Genomic DNA, 22319 nt, shown 5'->3' with positions numbered 1-22319 from the left:
ACATTTAGATGGGAACTCCTGTTGTATGGAATGTGGGTCTCCCAGGAGAACACTTAGTTTACACCAGATCAGAGGTCTTCCCTGTGATCTTCAGTTTCTGAGTTCCTTTTCACAGCAGCAGCTTCACTGCTGATATTTAGAAGGATGAAATATTGCAACTGCATGGTTGACACTGTGTGTGTTGCATTGCTGTGACTGCTTAGAAGAGTGAAACATGCAGTTTCATGATGCCAGATGGTACTGCCAAAATCGGTAGTCCTAGATGATGGTCTCTTGTGGCCCCCTTTTTTGGTAGCTCCTGCACTCAGTCATGTAGTCAGTTGGACCAAGCAAAGGATCCATCTGGAACAAATTGGCTTTTTCCTTTTCCTAGGTTAATTTTCAGTTCATAGATGTGATGGCTGGCCATCTCAAAAATGAGTTCTAAGGCACCAGGAGAGAAGAGGAACACCTGCACAGAGGCAGGGCAGCATTAACCTTTCTAAGGTTTGGTGGGTAGGACTGACTCGAGTTAATCATGAAACCACACCCCATGGGAATCTTTTCAGGTTGCAAATAAGAAGAAATGTGCTTATCTCTCTCCTAATTTTCAGTGTCTACTCTGGAAAGATATCCAGAACAGGCAGGTCTTGTTTGATAGCCCGTTTGCACCTCATGTAAAGCATCCACTTTTGCAGCATGTTGTGGCTAATCTGTGGGCCACTCCTTCCCCTTTGATAAAGATTCTCCATATGTGCTATTTTTAGGTTATCCATTGATAGTGTAGAAGCAGAGCTCCACTCACTGTCTGTCAAGACAAGATCTGTTAAGGACAGCATCCGACGAGACCCAAAACTCTTTCACCAGATGGAAAACTTTCTCCAGGTTTGTAGCATATCCGTGTTAATGTGTTGCTGTCGCCCGAATGCAGCAGCATTCCTCAGCTGAATGTCTGTCATTTGTGCAGACCTGTTAATAAACAGAAGCACTGTTTCAATAGGCCTAGCCTGTCAGTGGTACAAAGGTGTTCCAGCCTCATGCTGTTTGTCAAGTAAGAGTGTTGGAAGGGCTGTGTTTTTACAGGGAGGGAGTTGAGTGTACATTGCCCAAGGCTTGTTAGGCAAGCATGTTTAGTGCGTGCGAAGTTGCTGATGAAGATCAGTAGTTAAAATATAAGACAATTTGGAGTGGTCTCTGGTTTTGTACTTTGCAGCTGCCCAAAATATAATGTCTGCATGTTATGTTATTCTGGAGCAAGTCAGTTTTAGCTGAGGGTGTGCTGTGCATATGAATCTTGATTGCTGGATGACTGATTGTTAGAAGGTGGAAGGTTAAGGGACTCTTTCCTCTACTAATTTACCCCTAACACAGTCTTTTATTCAGAGCCATACCATTTTATCTGTGTGGGTTCTCTTTTTTCTAAAATTTTATTAAGTAGTGCAGTGACTTTACAGGCCTGGATGTATATAGCACTTACACTGGAAGCAGAGTTCTTGGTATTTTCTAAGTATGCGATGATACCTCGAGAAACACTTCAATTAAATTATTTTTTTTCTGTTTCACACTACAGGTAATTATTAAAAGTAAGAAGGCAGGTGTTGATCTGGAACTTAACCTGCCCTGATCTTCAACTTGCAAATGTAGTTAATAGTCCCTGTAGTTTTTCAGGAGATGAAAAGCTGATGAAGAAAGGGGCAGGTTAAGATAGAAATACCTGTCCTCATTCACTCTGAATTGTTGGCTTTTATCCATTGCACCCAGACTCTTTAATGTTATGTTTTAACATGTTTGGGATTTTTAAAAATTTAGTAGGTGGTTTTATGTAACTCTACAACCTTGTTTAGGCCACATTCCAAAAGAAATGTTGGGAAAAAAATAATTTTAAAAATGCATGCCTTACATAAACACTTCCGGATTTTGTTTCTAAATTACAGGTGATAACCAAGCTGATCTTAAAGTCAGCTTTGATTATTTCACCCTTGTGAATAAATTCCTGAAATATGTGGGAGGAACTATTTTGATGTATGCTTTCATCAGTTGTCCAGTTTATCTTCAGTCCAGGTTTTATGGGGGGCTTTTTTTCCCTTCTGTTTTCTTTTTTTTCTTAAGACTAGCAAGTCATATTTGTTCCTATCCTAATGGTATAATTTCCATGTAATTCCTGAAAGCAGGTTTGGATTAAGTGGTCACCAGTGCCTCCAGCTGCATTTTACCACCCCAATGCTACATTATGAAAAATATTTAGGTGACTACAAGTTAGAGATTTGTCTGAAAAATTAACTTTTCTTCTCAGGTTACTTTGAGCTACAGGTGGTGTCAGATGTGGGGTTGTGCAAGAATAGAAGTGGATAGCTGGTGATGCAAATAGAGGAGACAGGGCACCTGATCAAAGTGTTTTAAGCAGTTCTGCTGCTCAATGTTTAATCACAGCCTTATCCTCTTCCTCCTGAATCTTTTTCCACTAAACTACTCCCATCCTGTCTGTATTGCTCTACACTTATGATTCAAAGTGCTGCTTTATGGGAATATTTTCTGGATGTCTTAAAATATATGTATATTCAGTGGTTCCTTATCTTTCAAGCATGAAAATGTTTTTTTATTGTGGTCTAGGGTCACCTTTGGAAGGAATCGATTTTGTGATGTATATCCTTGACTCAGTTCACATGTGCTTTTGGAAAAGTGGGGAGAAGGAATTAATCCTTTATGCTTGTTGAAGGGGAAATGGAAAAACAAGGAATGAGGAGCTTTTAAGGAGCTCCCAAGAGGTCTGTCAGTGTTCTAGTGGTCTTTGATTTTACTCGTCAAAAAATTAAAGCTGTAAGTTTGTTCAAGGGCTTTTGAGTTTTTTCCTGGTTTCCATCCTACTTGCTAGAATGTACATTTTGATTGATCCATTTTTCCTGACCTCCTTTACTCAGTTTGCTAAAATGGTATGTTTCCTTTTGTTAGTATGAGTTCTCCTTCAAAATGTTAATTTCCTGGGCTCTGTAAGAACTTATAGGTTGGAACATGAATTTCATAAGTTCCTAATATATACATGACCTATTGTGACTTTAATTTCTGTCTGGTTCATGTGTGTATGGTTTTTGCTACAGTTTGCTGTAAGGCATCTAAAGGAGCTTGAACACCAGAAACGAGAATTGCAAAAGGAGGGAAATGCTCTCATTGACTTTTTCTGTGAAGACAAAGAAACTATGAAGTTGGATGAATGTTTCCAGATATTTAGGGACTTCTGCATAAGATTCAACACGGCTGTTAAGGTAAGAGCACTTAAAGAGGTTCTCACACTTTTGAAGTGGATATTGGCTCACGTGAATTAAGTCGGTTTTCCTACTTAAGGGAAGGAGCATTTCGTATCTTGTAGTATTTGATCTGTTTGCTCAAATGGCTGCAGAAAACTGTGCTCCTGTAAGCATTCCTTGCCAGAAGCCAGGTGGGAAATGGCCATTGTGAGCAGCCCTGCTGCTCTGCATCTTCTGTTTCAGGTGGGATGATGCATCAGGGTTGTTCATTGGCCCGCAGGCCAATTGTTCATTGGCAAGTGGGCACCTCCCTTTTCTTCCGGTGAGCAGGCTGGTGACTGCTAAGCTGAGCTGTGAGACAGATTGCACAGACTTCCTGACTATGGCTTGCTGTTCAGGTTTTGGCCTGGTACTGTTGGATCGTTGGAAAGGCCTTGAGGTGTGGCACGCCATTCCTTGGATGTGCCTGCCTGAATCCACACTAGCTTGGGCTCTCCACTGCCCTCCTTTACATGGCTGGAGGCACTTTAGCAAGTTAAGTAAGGGCTGTGTATTCTACTTTGTCCTTTCAAAGGATTTTTGTGGGTGAGAACTTAAGAAGTGAAACAGGCCTACGGCCGCAAGATACTTTATCCCCAGTGTGAACATTCACTCACCAAGTACCCTGAATTTGTCCTGTATAATTCAGGAAATGTGCTAAGATGGAGGAACACTATTGGAGTTGGTTACAGTTTTGGTTCAGCAAAGTCTGTCTATTGTTACAGTTATTTCTTAGGTCTTTATAAAGAGCATGAATTAGTTGGATCAGTGCTCTTTTGCAATCTGCACTTGTCAGCTCTTTGGATAAAAGCTTTCGTTCAGAAAGACCAGTCTCAATTTGGGGTGAGCTGACAGGATGTTCAGCTAATGTGACTGTTGTACCATTAGTTTACCTAACATTTACCACCCAAGACAACACGTGAGGGTGAAGATTGCACAAATGTATAGAATCAAGTGGTGATAGCTGTTGCAGTCAGCTGTTTAGCAAGAGGTGACTTCATTCATATATGTTCAAATATTGGGGATTGAGGATTTCATTCATAGTCACATATTACAAGTGGTTGTTGGATAGCTAAGACTTTTGGGGTCCTCTGTAGTAAGCAGTTAAAAAGAATGACAAATGTCTAAAAAATGACAAATTGGACTCTTGCTTGCAAATTTTGAGATTTGCTTGCTAACTGTGGATTGACTGTTGTTCCTACAAAATTAGCAGAACAATTTAGAATAAAAATGGCAGTTCTGACAAAAGAATGTGGTGTGTAGACAGCACATCCAACAGTCGAAGAAGATGGCGTGTACCACAATGGCCATGTTACACTTATTTCAAATACTTAAACATTTTTTTGCAGTTTTTTGACATGTCTAACTATATGCTTGAAATAGATTTTTCATCTGAGTAAAATCTCCTAAAACATGTTCTGGGTGAGGTTTAAATACTCTTTTTCTAATATGGAATATGGTATTAATATCTGCAACTATTTTTAACCATTTCTCTTCACAATGGTATATTTAAAGTTCAGCTTTAGCATTTGGCAAGAATTCATTCTGTAATTCCATACCTTTGAAAGAAAGCTTTCAAGACATTTACTGCCAGACATTTACTGAAATGCATGTTTTTAATTTTTCCTTTCTTAGATGTTCAGGTATCTTAGGTCTCTAATGCATCTTGTCTTTCAGAGCCCAGTGTAGTCTCAAATCTGCTTTAAGAGGTGTAGATTAATCCATTAATCACAAAGCATTAGGCTTTTGTTTACTGAAAGCTTTCAGGTGACTTTTTCTAGTGGTGCAGCTCTTCTGTTGTCAAAACAATGGGAAGATTAAACTACACAGAGCTTTAGACAAATAAAGGTGTGATTTTTTTTTATTTTTAAAACAGTGTGTCATTGATTAGACCAGGTTTAGCAACATGATGGAAAATAATGTCGTTTTTGAAATCCTCTGTTAAGACTAGCCTCTTCCTTCTTTTGCTACAGCTGTACTGGCTGCAGCAGGCCAAGTTCTTCATTTCAGAAAGGAACCCAGAAAGTTCAACCAAAGGTGTAGTTAGATTAAATCTGAAGCCTAGAGGTAACAGCTAAAATGCTGATATTCACAGTAAATCACTGCTAATTATTTTAGTAAAAAGGTGTTTACTGTGTTGTCTTTCAAATTCAAACTACCTCTTCTATGGCTTCCTGAACAAAAGTCCCTCAGCTTAGCTGCCAAAATCTCCATCCTACCCTGGGCAATCTCAGTACTACAGTTGCCAGTTTTTGAAACCAACAGTGATTATGAGATCCAAAATTGGAGTAAGACATTGATTGATGGTGCTTGAGTGGTGTCAGTTGATGTCTAAGTGTTGTGAGGCATTGTGTTAGCTTTTGTATTTACTTTCATGTGCAATTAAGCAATGCCTTTTTGCAAAGTTTTCAGTCTGTAATGTTAGAGGAAGGTATCACTGTATAGAAATTGGACTTGCTGAGGAGCAATTGCACTTGTAGTAAGGTAGGTAGGAAAAACCACATTGGCTTTGTGCTGGTCAGACAAGTTTGTCTTAAAATATGAGTGTGATGTTTTAGTCACCTGATAAGACTGCCACCTTTAAACTTTGTGAGGACCTGATGCTCTCCATCTTACATCTGGAACTCTTGGGCTCTGGAACAGGCTCCCCAGGGAAGAGGCACCAAGCCTGACAGAGCTCAGGAATCATTTGGACTATGCTGTCAGGCACATGGTGTGACTCTTGGGGATGGTTCTGTGCAGGGTCAGGGGTTGAATTCAGTGATCCCTGTGGGTCCCTTCCAACTCAGCGTGTTCTGTGGTTCTAAGATGTGACTTCTGCTTGGGTTTGATGGGTCAATTTGTTGGTCCTTGCAAGGTCTGGTGCATTTTTTTTGAATACGTTGACCGGATGGATGTGTCATGCCATTAGTTACGCAGGGAGCTGCTCTCCGTAGGGTTAATGGCTGCAGGCTGTGGCTGCCACGGTGATTCCATGTATGTGTATGTATTGGAGGCTGGGAGAGGGTGACAGCAGTAGGAGATAATTTTGATGGGAAGAAATAAAGGGAGAAAGGAGTGTGGCTTGTTGTTACGCATAGGACACTGTTCTCTGAGACATGTATTTGTTATTTTCCTCCTTCAGGAGAATAGGGAACGAGAGATCCAGGAACTTCATAGTCTGCAGAGGCGAAAGGAGCTGGAGGAGAAGCGTCGATCCTGGGCAGCTGGAGAGCTTGGGAGCTTTGGGCGGAGCAGCAGTGAAAATGATGTCGAGATGTTGGCTAAAAACGGACTTGGAGAATTTCTTCCCTTCTTGCAGCAGAGGCCTCAAAGCCCTTTGTACAGAAATACAAATTCCAGACGCTCTCGACTTTCTTTGGGGGTGACTGCGGACAGGGAGTTGCAGAGTTTCCTGGAAGTCTCAAAAGACGAGGATCCAAACAAGTTTAACAGTCTTCCCCGTGCAAACACCCGACAAGCAAGACCAAACGTAGCCTGGACGGAATCCAAAGAAACAAGAGATCTCAACTTAAATACCTTGCACTTGCAGCAGCAGTCTGAAATGGAAGTGAAAAGCGGTGGCCCCGTGCAGGTGCCTCCAGCTCAGCCCAGTCGCCTCAGCGGCTCAGCCGGTCCTGGTGCCCATTACTCACAGAGGAACACCAACTACAACTTGCACACTTCCAACGTGTCCTGCGAGGAGTCCACAGATATAAATGCTCTGGCCCTTGCAATTGAGGAGCGTGAACTTGTTAAAGGGTTACGTAAGTTTGATATCCAAGGAGCAAAGCCTGCAGAAGATGCACCTTTAATATATTTAGAAGATGCTGGTGGGACAGACCTGGAGACTCTAGATGATCTAAGTTTTCATTCCCTGAGCACTGCCGATGATGAGCTGCCTCCAGCTTGCAGAAGTTCCAGAGATGCCCACGACCATCAAGCCAAGGCGGTGGGTTGCAAGAATGAAGCTTTAGAGCCCAGCAGCAGCAGCCCTATGTCTATGGATACAAGTGTTTCAGGAAGTAGGGAAGATGGGCCAGTGTGCTACATGTCAGATACCACCACTGATTGTTCTTTGACATTGGACTCTGAAGAGGGAAATGATTTTAAATCAGCAGGCAACGAAATAGGAAGTGAGGCTGGCAAAGCATGCTCTTCTGGCAGTGAAGCTCAACACAAGGCTAGATCTTTCTTCTCAAACCTGAATTCCACCTCTGAGAAGGACCCGTCTCTTCACACTTCTCCCAATGATAAGGATGATGCTGACAGCAAGCACACCCTTCCTAAAGAAAAACCCATAAAAAATAAAGATCTAGTAGGACCAAAGACAAACTCTCTAAAGGATCGATTTCCAAGTTCCACAAAATCCAGTGGCACTCGCCCTAGCCACACGGCTCCTTCCAGACCTGTCAGAACATTGAATGCCTCTGAGAACGAAAGTATGAGGAAAGTGGTGCCTATTTCTCGGTCAAACAGGGCACCCAGCACCGTGAAAAAGCCAGAAGCCAAGCCAGCCCTTCGTGAGAGCAGCACGGTGGAAAGTCGGCCGTCGCATCGCAGCTCTGTCCGAGGCACAACAGACACGCTGCCAAGGAGTCCCTACAGGCACAGCATGTCAGTAGAAGAGCCAAAGTTACGAAGGGGCACTGTCACCTCAAGCAGTGCTCATTTTGAGAGGGACAGAGTCGCTCTCAAGAAGCCAAGCTCTAAACCCATTAGGAGTAGTGTCAAATCAAAGACAGATGAAACAAAGATGTGTCGCTCCACTGTAAAACCCCAGACCCCTGCAGATGAAACCAGGGTTGCCACAGTCAGTATTCCTAAAGCACCACCTGCTGTCCCAAACTTTGCAAGGAATACAGTGGCCTCTTCTTCAAAGCGTGCAAAAGTGGATCTATCCAGCTCATCCAGACCTCCACCCATCACAAGGTCTGTGTCCCAGAGGCTGCCTAAAGTGAAGCCAGCAGCGACCTCTGATGATCCAAATCCAAAGGAGAACAGCATGAGTACCTTAAAGAGAGCAAGTAGTGCCAGAGTGGTTGGGAGAAGCATCCTGCAGGGAGAAGCTGTCAGCACGAAAGCAGAGCCTGCACCAAAGGAACAGGGAACAGTGGAAAAGGCATCTCTTAAACTGAAGGATGCAAACCGAACCACAATTGGTAAAATACTGAAGCCATTGTTGAAATAAGGGAGAGGGGGTTTTTTAACCTTGGAATGTGAACACTTGTCCAAGCACTGGATATCTGTGTAGTGAAATTCCTTAAAACAGTAACCTTGCCAATACATGGCATCATGTGCTTATTGAAGTATGGCACACTGTTGGAAAAGGGCAAGTAGCTGTATTCTGGTCTAAATCCTTTTTTTATGAATTTGAATGTATTTAAAGCTACTGTGATGGAATGGAAGCAGAACAGCAAATCTTCACATTTGTGATAAAAAATGTTACTAAACGCCAAAAAGTTTTAAGAAGTTTTAACTACGAGATGAAACATTTTGTGACAGAAAACATGGATTAAGGCCAGTTTTTTTGTGTACATAAGATTCTTCCTAGGACTCAAGCCTTTGTGCTTGTTGGTTTCTTATTTGATGTCAAAATGAATCCTGTGGAACAGTACTGAAATGAACTTAGGTGATTGTGCTTTCCATTGTTTTCAATTCCTTGGATTAGGGAGCTCTTCTTTCCTGTTGCAAAGTCCATTGCTGGCAATTGGACAGACTGGGAACTGCTGACCAAAAAATTGTAAAACAAGACGTTTGCTGTTTGTGGCTGTCTTTAACCTCCCTGAAGAATTTATAGCATGTTTTATGAATGTGTATGTGTGTCTGAGGAAGGCTTTCTGCTGGGCAGGAAGCTCATTCTCCAAGAATGTGGCAGCATTGTCTTGCATGCACAAGTGGATATGGCTGGTGCTGCATTGGATAGCACAGCTGGAGGCTGTGCCTGTTGGAAGGACCATTGGCATGACAACTACTCCTGACTTGCTTTGATCACAAGCAAACTTGCCAGCTTTTGGTCATACAGAAGTGCCATATATTTATGATACGTATCAGGATGTTTGCAGTTCAGCTCTTGAAGGCTGCAATGTAGTGCCGAGCACTTTCTTACCATTCCATGTTTCCACTGGTTTGTATACTACCAAACTACTTGAATGTTGCAATGGCTCTGATTGAGCCATTAGTTTCCCTGCCTCCTCCTCCTCCTCCACTCCTCCTCCTTGTCAACAAGAATATTTAGCATGAAACACAGAGCTTACGCATGACAATGTTTTTGTAGAGTTCTTTGGTTGCTTCAAATGTGGTTTTTAATGTTTAAAGACTCTAAAGGAATTCAACCTAGCATTTGATAAGCTTTTTGCAAAGTAAAAACACCCCTTTTTTTCCCACAGATACAAATTTTAACTTCTGTCAGATTAAGGTAAAGAGAATGAGAGAAAATTCATTCAGCATGCTGTGCATCTTCCCAAAAGAAATGTATTTAGGTGGGGAAAGCGCTGTTCTCCTGAGTATTTTATTTAAAGAATTGCCTTTTATTCACTTATGAATGAAGCCTCATTTAAGAGTAAAATAAAAACCAAAAGGGAAATCTCCTTGGACAAGTGACAGTGACGTACTAGTGCTAGATCTGTTTGTCTGCTCTCTGTTTGTCTGCATCCCTCTGTGCTGGGAGAGCGTAATTCAGTGAGAATGAGCTCACATGCTTCTCACGGGCTGGCATCAGGGACAGCTAACTTTGAGGTTTGAATCTGGCAAGGGGCCTTTAGCTCCTCCCACATACCAGCCAATCTTGATGCAGACATTGTACCCAAACACCATGAAGTATTGCACAGGGCCTCTTGTTTGAGTCTGTCCCACAGGGAGAATTTATAGAGCCCACTTTTATGCAAGGGCAAATATTTTGCTTTTTGGATAAGCTTTTTGGATACTGCCTCCATTGTGGGTTAGATACAAAAACATCTCCCTTCTTATTTGTATCTGTGTGGATGTATGCGCATCTGCAAGAGCAGATGATTGACTTTTTTCCTGTTTTTTTTTTTTAAGAAACCAACGAATTTTATTGGTAGCAAGCTTGAAAAATAATTTAAATGTGTTTGGGACATGTAAATAAATTTCTATAAATCCATGTAAAAGAAAACTGACTGTATTTAATGGAACATTTATACATTTCGGAGTAACTCGGTAGTTTAATAAAGTTCCCATTTACTGGGTGTGAGGTTTGTACTTTCTCCTTCCTGCTGCACTCTTGGCTTTGGTCCTGGGGATCTCAAGCAACTGAGCTTGGGTGGGTGACTGTGGGAAGGACTCTGCAGCAGAAATCGTGGTGTTTGGAATCCTGGGTTTGTTCTTACATTGAGACGTGATGTTGAACTTCAGTTTCTGAACATTTCAGGGTTGGGACTTTCTGCACTGGTTTGGGTATAAATGGAAGGCATTAGATGGTAGATGCAGCACTTTGTGTACACACTGTATGTTGTGGCCAAGACAAATGTTCATGGCACTGGCAAGTCTGGATCTGTCGCTATCTTCATGCCTTTGAGCTTAGCACACTTTATTGAGAAATTCTGGTCTACAACTCCCAGGACTATGGAAATACAGAACAGCCTGTTTTGCAGGAGCAGGTGGTGACTTTTGCACTGCAATTGTGATTTTTTCAGTTTTGTCCCATTATCCCATTATTTTTCCTTCTTTATTGCATACAAAAGAACATCTATTCAGCAGGAAAAAAGCAAAATCCAGCCAGCCTCCTTGTCCTCAGGGAACACTTCCTCCTCTGCTATGGAAATGATTTCTGGACTGGAATTGCTGCTTTTTGCAAACTTGTTTAGCCCCTGACTTTTCTAGTTTGGTGAGTGTCTCTCCCTGTTTGGAGTGGCAAGCACCTGCTGTCTGCCACTGCTGAGTGACAGCTGCTGGTGGAATCTACGTGGGAAAGCCCTTCACCATCAAAAGGTGTGTCTCAAAAGTTTGGTTTTTTAAACTCCATTTTTATGTCAAAAGGGTTTATAATTACCAATTCATTATTTAAACTGCCAGGTGTCAGAGACAGCAATGCCCTGTAGGTTAAATTTCCCATGTCATACAATTTTCCCGAAGGCTAGCAGGGCATGGCACTCCCCTGGTTGCAGTTGGCTTTCAAGAAAGGACCCTGAGTCCATGTCTCCTGCTTTGTTCTGAGTGGCTGATGCTTCTGACTGTGACCAGGGGATGCATCAATCTCCTCTGGTCGCTGCTGAGGTGGCAGTGAAGTGGGGGACCCCAGGGGACCAACCGTGAGGGGAATCTGGAGCTGTGGAGCTGGTGAAGATTGATAGATAGAGCTGTGGGAGTAAGAGGTGCTGATTCATACTTGGAGGAATTTAATATTCACATCTCATGTGGGAACTGCATACAAATGAGGGGCTCAGTGGATCCCTCATTACAACAGCTCATTAAATTATCAAGAAAGACATAAAGAGTTCCCATCACACCTCCCACAGTGTACAAGCCTGGACTATGTCATTCAAAATAACCTGTCAGAATCTTTCTAATCTTAGGGTCCGTCTGTGTGGACGGATGCAGACAGCCACACGCTGGCTCCTGCCTAACCCCTCCTGAGCCAGCTCCGTGCTGGAGGTGTTCCCTGGGCGCTGACCCTGAGCCCCCAGCCCAGGGCTGGCACTGCACATCCTCCTGGGCTTGCTGCCTCCGGCTCGGCTGTGCTGCTCTGCCAGCACTGCCCAGAGCCCCGGCTGCCCATCCCCTGGCAAGGCTTGTCTGCTGCTGCGTGGGAGAGCACAATCCCTGTTAGAGAGGCCCAGCTGAACACTGCTCCTTTCAGATTTGGCTGCACAGTGTTTTCCATTAACTTGATACATGCTGTTTACATCCTCCTGCTGCCAGTGCCAGAGATAACTGCCTTGGGAACAGCTCCCTACAGGTATTGTTAACAGCTGCTGGAAACAAGGGAGTTTGTTTTAGCCACGTCACTATCTAAATAGCCAAAAATACGTTACTTTTTTATTACTTGTAAGCTGATGTTAAAAGCTCTGTCGTGTTCTCCTGGTTGAAAGATGCATTCTGGAAATCTCGTATGCTGTTACAACTGGCAGCTGACTAGCTTGCACTTACCTGTGCATGTCTAAAAGAAAGTGGCACTGAGGCAAAGGACACGTGAAGGTACTTGCTGCAAGGTGTGTGATCGGCACCACCAGCATCAAATACTTCCACTCAGAGAAAATTGTTTCAAGCCAGTGGTTGTTCCTTGCCATATAATTGGTTTCCATGTCTTTTCAGCCTGAAGGCTGAGGTTGCAGGATAGGCAGCTTGCTCTGATTTAAAAAAAAAGAAAACAAAACTTCTCCATCTGTAGCTGCTGATGTCCTAACTTTCAGCATTGAAGCACAATGAAATATGAGCAGGTTGTAGTGGTGGTGTTTAGGGTGAGGTTGGCAGTGGCTGAGCAAAGGCTCAGCAAGGGTGGCCTTGTGTGCATGGAGGGGAGAGAGTTACATGAGTTTCTGAGACCGTTCACACCATCTGAAGCAGACAGACTCCCTTTGAACAGAGATGTGCCTCTTCTGTTTTTGATCAGGTCTGAACAATAGCTCCTTGTTTGTCCTGTTCTATCCTTACTTGTTGGGAAGAGGAGGGGAAAAAAAGCAAGCAACTTTGATGCTTCCTTGTGGGTCAAGTGGAGCAAAGATATAAACTCTACCTACTTTGGTTCCTGTCTTTTTTAAACAATAGGACTTTCACTCATAGACGGAGCAGTTAGCTTCAGATAACTCTCTGTGCACTGGGCCAGCAGGTACTTTCAGTGGCTGCAGTGATCCAGCAGCAAAAAAAGCATAAAAGCAAGAGCTCTTTTTAGCTCTAGAGTGACATCCCAGTGATTGTTTCCTCCTCTCTGGAAACAAATCCTAGCAACTGAACCCAGACAGTGTTCATTTGGGCACCCAAGAGGAGCCGGCTAGAAAATATTTAATTCCACTGATAAATAATTGTTTGCGATTCATTTTATTTCCCTTTATTCTTCCATTTCTTTGTCATTAGAAGTAAAAAGGTGACCTTCAAGAGAGAGCAGTAAAGCAGAGCCGAGGAATACAAAGCTATTATCACCTTCACTTCCCTGGTGCTTGCTCCTCGTGGTCCTTTTCTGTAGGTTTGGGGAAACAGATTAATTGACCCTCTATGTGCACTTTTGATAGTTTCCTCAAAAGAGTCTGATTTTCCATCTTTCAGGTGGGTTAACACAAGTTGTGGGAAGGAACTAAATATATATGTAAGGTGGATATGTGCTCAATTGGTGCTAGGAATTACTGAAGCCCAGTAACTGGTGTGCTTCGTAGGGAAAAGCGCATAAGGAAGAAAGTGACAACAAATGGGCACAAGTGGAGACAAGAGTTCAAAACCCATACAGGTCCCTTCCTGTCTGCTGTTTCTGGCAACTCTAGGTTTAAACCACAGTCTCCAGGAGAAACCAGAACTCCCCTGTGCCTGATCCCACTGAATCACTGCAGAAAGCAATTGCCTGAGAAATGCTGGAGTCGCTTGAGTTCTGGGTCTGAAAATAGGACACGTTGCTAACTTCATGTTTTCGTTTCTGGTGTTTCTCACGCAGCATTTTAAACTGATTCAGATGTATTCCCTATGCAAATCTTTAATCCCTGCTGTTAGGAAGAAAAATGGGTGTAAATGTGGTTTTGATTTTTCCCCACCCTTTTACAGCTGTATTTGCCCCTATACATCCCATGACTGCTTCCTCCCACTCCTGTTTCCTCTATATAATCTTCCATCTTCCTCTTAAATTGTCCATCATCCATTAATAATTCATCTCTCTCTTAATCTTATTTTCACGTGGCAGGCTTTCTGTACTCTTCCATTTGCTTCATCCTGCTTTCTCTCCGTTTCTTGATTCCAGTGGCTGTTTTGCTCCATCGCTTTCTTCTTTCTGCCAATGTGAGTCCTTCCCAAACGTCTGTCTGCAAAATCTGCAAACTGAGACTTTTTGCTGCCAGCTTCCATTTAGGTGTAGGAATAGAGGAACCAAATGAACTCAGGCTTTTAAGGCTTGCATGTCTGTATTTTGCAGCTTTGCCTTGTTACTGCAAGGGAGTCGCTGGGGGAGGCTGGTACTGAGAAGTGCATCTTTGCGTCTTTTCTGTGGGAATGTCGCTCACCCCCTAGGCCGAGCAGCTTATGAGGGAGCTGAGAATCTGAGCACATGGGGTGATTTTGCAGAGGTGGGTGAGGAAAGCCTGTTCAAATAAAGGTGTGACTAATTTAGCTTTGCGGTGTCTAAAAAGCCCTAATGAAAGACTGTCGACGACAGCTTCAAAAGCCATTTGGTGAAGTGATTTCTAACTCCACCCATAGTTTTGGTACCAAAAGCAAATACTTTTGTGCTGTCAGTTTGGTGCTGCTTCCCTGTGCATCAGAGCAAAATAATTGTATTACTGTTTCTTAAATTTGCACGTAGCTTTTCATGGTATGGACTAAGGCTCCAGGATATTTTGAGTTTCTCTGATAGGGTAAGGACAACAACCTTTTTATAGGAGCACATGAAAGCCCAAAGATAGCTCTTGAAGAACATATACTCAGTTTTCCTTCTGCTGAAAGTAGCTAATCATTATGTGAAAGGGAGAGCACTTGGAACATAATAGTATATTCATACCATAAGCACTACTTATTGCTGCGAGTACTTGGTGCTCACGTGTGTTCTTTCCAAAAAGAACAGAATCCTGTTTAAGACAGTCTTTCCTCCCAGGAGGTTATAGCCTAAGCAATTGAATAACTGAGCTGAGAAGGCATCTGTAGAGGTCACTCAGCCCAGCTCCTGCTCCAAGAAGAGCTAACTTCACACATAAGTCGCTTTGCTGAGGGCCATAGGGTGTTGTTCTTAGCACAAAGTAGTTATAAGAGGGAGGGGTATGATTTCACTACTGAATGATTCTGAAGATGGGAAAACCCTAAGGAAAATGCTGGTCTTCTGTAGGCTGTGGCTTGAAAGCTGGGAATATATTGCAATTTTTAATGCTAGCCTGTCTGAGGTGGCTGATGGTGATGTGAAGTCAGTAAAGCAAGTAAAGACAGGATCTTGGCAAGAAATGTGAGACAAAATTCACAAGCAGCAGGCAACCAACTGAATGCAAGAAACAAAGAAGTTTGTGGTTTAAGGGACACCAGAGGTAAAAAAGGGACATTAGAGGTAAAAAATGAACACTGAAAACTGCAAAGGCTTGTGGGAACAGTGGGCACTTGTGGTTTGGATGAAGAAAGAGGAGTGGTGAGAGATGATCACTAGCCAGGCTGAGGATTAGTCCAGCACTGTTAACCTGAGCACAAATGAATGTGGACAGATGTGCAGTGCCAAAATCAATCTGTGGGAAACTGAGGAACAACCCTTGTGAGCTCAACAGCTCAACCTTTCCTAGCATAGGTTTGCTTACCCTCTTCTTAAAGAAATTAAGGACCAAATAGAATAGTAAGTTAAAGTGTTCCCAACGACTAACTTGTGTCCTGCAGGATGGGATGCCTCTTTATGCGTACACTGTTAAGCAGAAAGTCTCCTGACAAACATGGTACTTCTGATGCTTGTTCTTTCTTACAGTGCAGCTTTATGAATGAAACCAGCACCCTCACACTTACAGTAGAGTTGCCGTGGTCATCCCAAGTAGTACAAATACTCTTATGGAGTGTGCAAAACAGCAGGTAACCAGGAAGCCTAGAAATCTAGGAAATATTTTTTCACTGCTGTGAAGAACTGCCTCTGAGTTACCGTGAGGGATTTGATGCAATCTGTTGCCAGACTCGAAACTCAACTGGATGGAGCATGGGCTGGATCATCTAGCAGCTCCTGATGGTGATTTTAGTAGCCTCTGCAAAATATGAGACTGGTTCATACTCCAGTGGAGATGGTCCCATATCAGAATTCATGCTCTGAAGAATGTCATATTGAGTAAGGCAGCAAAGGAGATGGCAGTACAGAGAATATGAATTGCACAAGCCAAATCTTAGCCCCTGATCTGTGTGTACCTTGCACTAGGAATGTAGCAAATTTTCACTGACTACTTGAATCTACTAAACAATACAACCACCAAATCAGACCCTGCAAGACAATTTACAGATGAACTGCCAACTGAAGATATGGCACAGCAGCTGTGGGTGCGGTGTTAGCAAAGAAAGCTCTTTGAACAATTGTGAGGAATATCCCCGAAATCTTGGTCTGTTTCTCATCTGTGCAACAAGCAGAGGAGCAAGGTCACTAGGCACAGCCCTGTGGCTGTGAGGTCCTAGAGGTTGTGTCCCCAGCCCTGCACAAAGGCTGTATCTGAAATAATGTGACATGTGGCATAAGCAAGCCGTGGGAAAGGGGCATATGGAAATACAGCAGGAGATATTTTGTAATTGTAGAGGCAACCATATTAAATATTAAAAAAGGCCATAAAGCACAGATTTGCAAGAATGTGTAGCTTGAAAATTTAGCATGAATTGGCAGTGGGGTCCATGACTAATCACAGAGGTCCATTGTATGATCGAGTTTAAACTCTTGTTTAATGAAAGTACTTCTCTGAATAAGTCTCATTTAAAGTACTGCAAATATCTCTGAATAAAATGTCCAGGCTTAATATACAACATTTTAAATGACAGAGAAATCACCCCAACCTTTGGTAAATAGCTTGAACATATAGTTTGAATCACGCTCTCTGTTTAAAACTGTCATAGAATTTCTAGCACAAATTAATCGGGGTGGAGTGTCTAATTGCTGGTAACTGGATCTGTTACAATGTTTTGTGCCAAACTGGCGAGCTCTTATTATCACATTTCTGCTTGATTAAGCCTTTTCTTGAAAGGAGTTGTGATTTCCCCCACGGAGGGTCCACAGTGGCCCTAGGGCCAGCCCATGCTCCATGGACAGTGCAGGGTGTGGAAACACTTGGGAGATGGAGTCCCAATGTGCTCCTGCTGCCAAGCTGGGATGGGGGAACCTTGTTCCCAGCAGGCTGTGGTGCCTTTTGGAACTGGGGGCATTGTTGCTACTCAAAGGCACTGGCTCTTGGCCTCAGGCTGCTCCTCCCTGAGCTCCATGCTGTCAGAGGCTGCCATGGGATAGCAGCTCTGGCTGGCAGGGTGCTGCCTGCCTGCTGGCCTCAGGAAGACCCACAGGAGGAATTTAGAAACCTGTTCAGCAAAGTTTGACAGCAAAATTAAGTGGAAGCTCTAGGAGGTTGGATCTGTGTTTCCTGCAGTGGTTTCCCAAAACCACTCTAGGTAACCCAAGTTCAGTCTCTGTTACATTAAAAATATGTCTAACAAAAGGGACTTGTTTCAGAAATACGTGATAGTTGTGTTTAAAAGGTTATTTAAGGCATCCACTATCTGCCAATTAGATTCCTCATGCTTCTGGAAATCACCAGGGCTGTCTTTGGCCAGACCTGTTGTACTTGCTGTTCCTTTCTCCCTGATGGGGCAATGTGGATGCTGATAAACCCTCTGACTTCCCCCTCTGTTGTCTTCTGCAGCTGGCCTGCAGCTCTTTGGTCTAATCCTTGTGTCCCTAAGTGAGGAATTTGTATTTTTCAGTAAACCTCTCACTCTTCCCCTTGGGACTGTGTTGAGCATTCCATAATTAAGAAGACAGTGATAACATCTAATGACTCATTTACTGACATCCTTTAAAAGAGGATCTCTGACTCTGTCCCCTCTTCTCCTGGGTTTCCTTCCCTCCTTCCACTACAGCTGATGAGAAACCTTGAACTATCCTACAGGATTATCTGGCAGCTATGCCACTTGCTTCTCAATTCACCATTTTTTGACCATTGACAATTTTCTCTATTTTAAGAGTGCATTTAAGAAGAGAGGACTCTTCTTTTATTTTCCTTTTACCCCCCCAATCTCTTTACTTTTTTTTTTGAGCAGGCCTGAGCTGTGCTGCTCCCTGATCACTCCTGTCCCCTGTGCTATGGAAGTGAAACATCTCTCAGTTGAGCACAACACGTTTGCTGCAGTGCCTCAAGGTGACTATAAAACAGGTGGCCTCATCTCAGGTCGTTCTCCTTTATTGATGTTATTGCAGAGTCCCGTGCTATGGCAACCAAAGGAGTTGCACCCTCTGGAGCTGGAGCAGGGCGGAGGGATGAAGGACTCTGCAACTGCTGTTGGGGACCAGCCCTGCTGCAGCCGGCGCTCTGCCAGTGCTGGTGTTTATCCAGCACTGCGGTGAGTCACGGGTGCCATGCTCCACCAAAGCCACCTCCAGCAGCCTCCCCATGAATCACTGCAGCCTGAGAGGACTTGCAACAATTCCTGGGCCACCAGAAGGATGATCTCATTGCCTGCTGAGTGGAATAAGGTTAAAGTCACGTGGAACTCTGCTCCTGGAGCCAGGAACATGGCATCCCAGCAAAGAGCTTTCAGGTGACCTAATCGGGCATGTGACTCAGTGTTACAGGACCAAACAGGGCAAAGATCCTTCTCTCAGGGAAGGAAGGAAGGAAGGTACTGCAATATACAAAGAATTAATTTGAGATGACTTTCATAACAAGACTTGTAAGGCAAGAAGGAATGATGGCACAGGGTCTACAAAGGACTTAGCTTTAAGCGATTCTCTTTGCATTGACTGTTTTTGTCTCCTTTTTTGGTTCTCCAAGTGGTATTGCCTATTCTGAGTGATCACAACATGAAGTCTGATGATGTGATCTTTGCACGCTGTGTCCAGCCCATGGAGCTGAGTTACTGCCATACTGGTTCAAACTCACTTGCCAAACTCAGCTGAGGGGTTTGCTCGAGTTTTTCTCTAGCTGAAATAAAGTGCTTTTACCTATTCTAAAAAATTAATTGGTAGCAGTTTTCCATTTCAATTGGATTTGTAGTTATTTCTAAGAAATTGCCAATTTCTGAGCAGGCATCAAGTGGTCTTTTCTGATTTCAAATATAAAAAATAATAACCCTTTGCTCCTTCTTGTAAGACAAATCTTTAAATGCTATGAAAAGTGCTCATTATTTTAAATGCATGGACTTCTAAAATCAAAACCAATACAGAAAATTGGTAAGCTTTTAAAAATCATCTTGAAATTGTAAAAGGCTGATAACTTCACAAAAACTTAAAATCAACTCTTTTTTTTTGGTTAAGAAAGGTTGGTGGGGTGGATTTGATGAAGTTGGAATTTGCATCTATGACAATGAGGCAGCTCAAAGCTGCTTCTTGCCTCTATTGCTGTCATCTGGAGTTCAGATCTCAGGAGAAAGTGGAGGAAATTTATTCCCAGAGATCCCTGGGGTTATAAGGTGCCACAGCTGCTGGCTCCAAAACATGTGTGGGAAGCCAGTGGGCTGCAGCAAGGAGCAGTCAGCAGGGCTGAACCTCCTGCACATATTCAGTCCTTGAACTGTGAGTGTTGGCCATCATCCCTCTTCCTGGGCAAGGCATCCCCACATGCTGGTGCTAATTGGGTAGTGCTGACAATCCCCAAAGTAATATTTTGGCAGCTGCTTTCCATTCCTTGACTCTGTTAGGTGTGTGTTGTTGGCTAACCACATGCAATGGCATGGGTTAGATAATGAAATCATTGGGGTGAGCACTGAGAGGACTGAAGAAAATGATTCCAGAAGGGACTCCCTCACTGTTGACCATCAGACAGCACTACCCAGCTCACATCCATTAGTTTTCCCTTCCCCAGGCCTGATGTTGTCATGTGTCATAGAAAAACCTTGTGAAAATCTCAGCTGAGGATAAATGTGGTGGTTCTCAGCAGCAGGTTGGTCCAATGGTACCAAGCACCACAGCTGAAATACTTGTGAAAATTGGCCTGCTATGTTTTCCCCTTCTGTTCAGTTATCAGGTAAAAGGCTCTTTACCTTTCCCAGGAGAGATACTTTGCTGGGGAAGGGTGCATCTGAGCATGGCTCAAGCCAGAGCCAGAGCACCAAGGTCACAATTTGCACGGCCTCTGTGAATACCAGCTCTGTTCTGGCTTGCAGCGTTTTAAGGAAGTGAGCTGCAATTGTGATGACATCAGGCAGCTAACATCAAATTCAGGCTTGGTGAACTCTGAACGTGCCCTCTCCATGGAGGCGAATCTGGAGCCTTTTGAAAGGACTTTCCTTAGCTGCCATGCTCGCTCTTTTGAGTCATAACCACAGTGTACGTGGTGCTGCCCAAGTGCAGCAAATGACACAAGGCTCACACTTTGGGAGAGGTGTCTCAACAGCTTTCCCTGCAAGAATGTTGGGTAATCTTGAAAATGCTGATATTTTTCGTTAAAAAGTCACAGTGTGTGTGCAGAAGAGGTGCGAGGTGGTTGCTGCTTTCCACATCTCACTCCTGTGGGGGCTGGAAGCGTGACACTGGCAGCTGGTTCCCCGAGGTGGTCCCTGCTCTCTGAAAGCTTTAGAGATGAGAAGGTGGGCAAAGGAACTAAAATCTTTTCATTGTGGCTATAAATGGAAGAGGGGAGTTGAGATGTTCTTCACTGAAGTGGCTGAAAAGCCAAAGTGTTTGGAAATCTTCTGAGCAGAGGAAACAAGTTGTTTATGATCCTGCAGCTCTCTCAGGCCTGCTCTATGCACAAATATGGCAAAAAATGATTTTTGAAGAGCTACACAGGGCTGGGGAAAGAAGCAAGATCTCTTGGTCAGTTGCCTGGTTTTCTGGGGGGAAAAGGAGCCCCAGAGCCTCATGCCAAGGAGAAGATCCTTTGGGATGCTCCAGGGTGACTGTAGGCAGACAGAGGTGAAGCACACTTTGTATACCCCTGATATTCAGCAGTGACCAAGCTGAGGCCACAGTCCCGCCAGTGCAGAAGACAGTGTAGTTCCCATCCCTGCCTTCCAGCCTCCCCACAAAGGAGCAAGTTGGTGAGAATGGTGGGTGCATTGGGCCTCCAGGAAACTTATTCCCAGAACCCCCAAATCAGTGCTCATGCTCAGCTCTGCAAGCTGGATGCGGGCACCTTGTTTTCACGGGTGAGAAAACTCGGTGTGCCCCAATATTTTTTTTCTTCCCTGTCTTTTATCAGTTTATTTGTCATAATAGGATTATGCCTGTGTTCCTTTTGGCCCAGTCCCAGAGGTGCCTTGTATCCACTAGGAATTGTCAACAGCCGCAGCCAAGATGTCTTGTTTCAGGATGGTCATCTGGGGCCGTGTGACTGGCACACCCTAAAGTGAACTGTGTGACTGCAGGACTCCTCACTGCTGGATGATGCAGCACAGCCCAGCGTGTGAACTGAGGGCTTCCTTTTGGGATGCGCCTGGGTCTAACTGGTCAAATGTGCCATGTGGCATCAAAATACGAGGCAGAGGTCTACACAAACTACTTTATCTAAAAGCACTTCGGATGAAGGAAATGTGCGTAATAGGAAATACACTCAAGACTTCCTCCTTTCTGTTTTACATCACAGACCTGTGCTGCTTTTCTGTCAGTTTTTGATATTCTGAGCTTTTGAGAAGTAGAATCCTGATGCTTCCTAGTGAAGAATCTGGCTCTGCTGTTGCATGTTGGAAACAAAGCTTTGCTATTTATTTTTTTTTTAAGAGAGAAAGAAGGAGGAACATGGTGGGAAGAGCATGAGATGAGTGAGACAAGTGGAGTCAAAGGTATCAGCAGGTAGTGACCGAGAGGTACGAAATGTCAGCAGGTAGGAGCAGGTGCCCAGTGTGGTTCCTTGAAGAAGAAGCTTCTCCGGGAGCAGTCGGGTTGAGGCATGCACCATGTAAGTAGTGAGTTGTTCATCATTACTCAGGGGAGCAAGACAAATGAGAAATCAATTGAACATCAAACCATTGTTTCTGATTGCCTATGTTGAAAATAAATGATTCATTGAATGCTTTAATTGATTCATATACGTGGCTAGGAGCTCCAGTCTTGATTTACAGATCTCTTCACCAGTCAGGCTGGAAAGTCTTGCTCCCACTCACTTTATTTGTGCAATAAACATCCTTTTCTCTCGACCAACCCACTTACAAACTTTTTTCACTCTCTGATTGTTTACTTTGCCTTTAAGAGACTGGTGATTCCTCTCACTTATATGGTGCTCTTAAATTCTTTTTATAATTAGCAGAGGAGCCTGGAAGGGATGGGGCAGCCTGTGCATAAAGCAC

General features: G+C 43.6%; 1 protein-coding gene across 1 annotated transcript in view; it reads left to right on the top strand.

Moving 5' to 3' along the window:
• The window catches only part of FHDC1 (FH2 domain containing 1), a 36785-nt gene extending 26338 nt beyond the window's left edge, over nucleotides 1–10447 (top strand). The window contains exons 10-12 of the mRNA XM_086891353.1: nucleotides 747–864; nucleotides 3075–3239; nucleotides 6385–10447. Coding sequence (XP_086747479.1) covers nucleotides 747–864; nucleotides 3075–3239; nucleotides 6385–8430 — 2329 coding nt within the window. The 3' untranslated portion in view covers nucleotides 8431–10447. The remainder of the gene's footprint in view (nucleotides 1–746; nucleotides 865–3074; nucleotides 3240–6384) is intronic.
• Nucleotides 10448–22319: the final 11872 nt, after the last annotated feature.

This window comes from Cyanistes caeruleus, chromosome 5 (assembly GCF_971803275.1).
Source record: "Cyanistes caeruleus chromosome 5, bCyaCae1.hap1.1, whole genome shotgun sequence".
Taxonomy (NCBI): Eukaryota; Metazoa; Chordata; class Aves; order Passeriformes; family Paridae; genus Cyanistes; species Cyanistes caeruleus.
The sequence above is the reverse complement of the archived record's forward strand: the minus strand, read 5'-3'. Positions and strand labels throughout refer to the sequence as shown.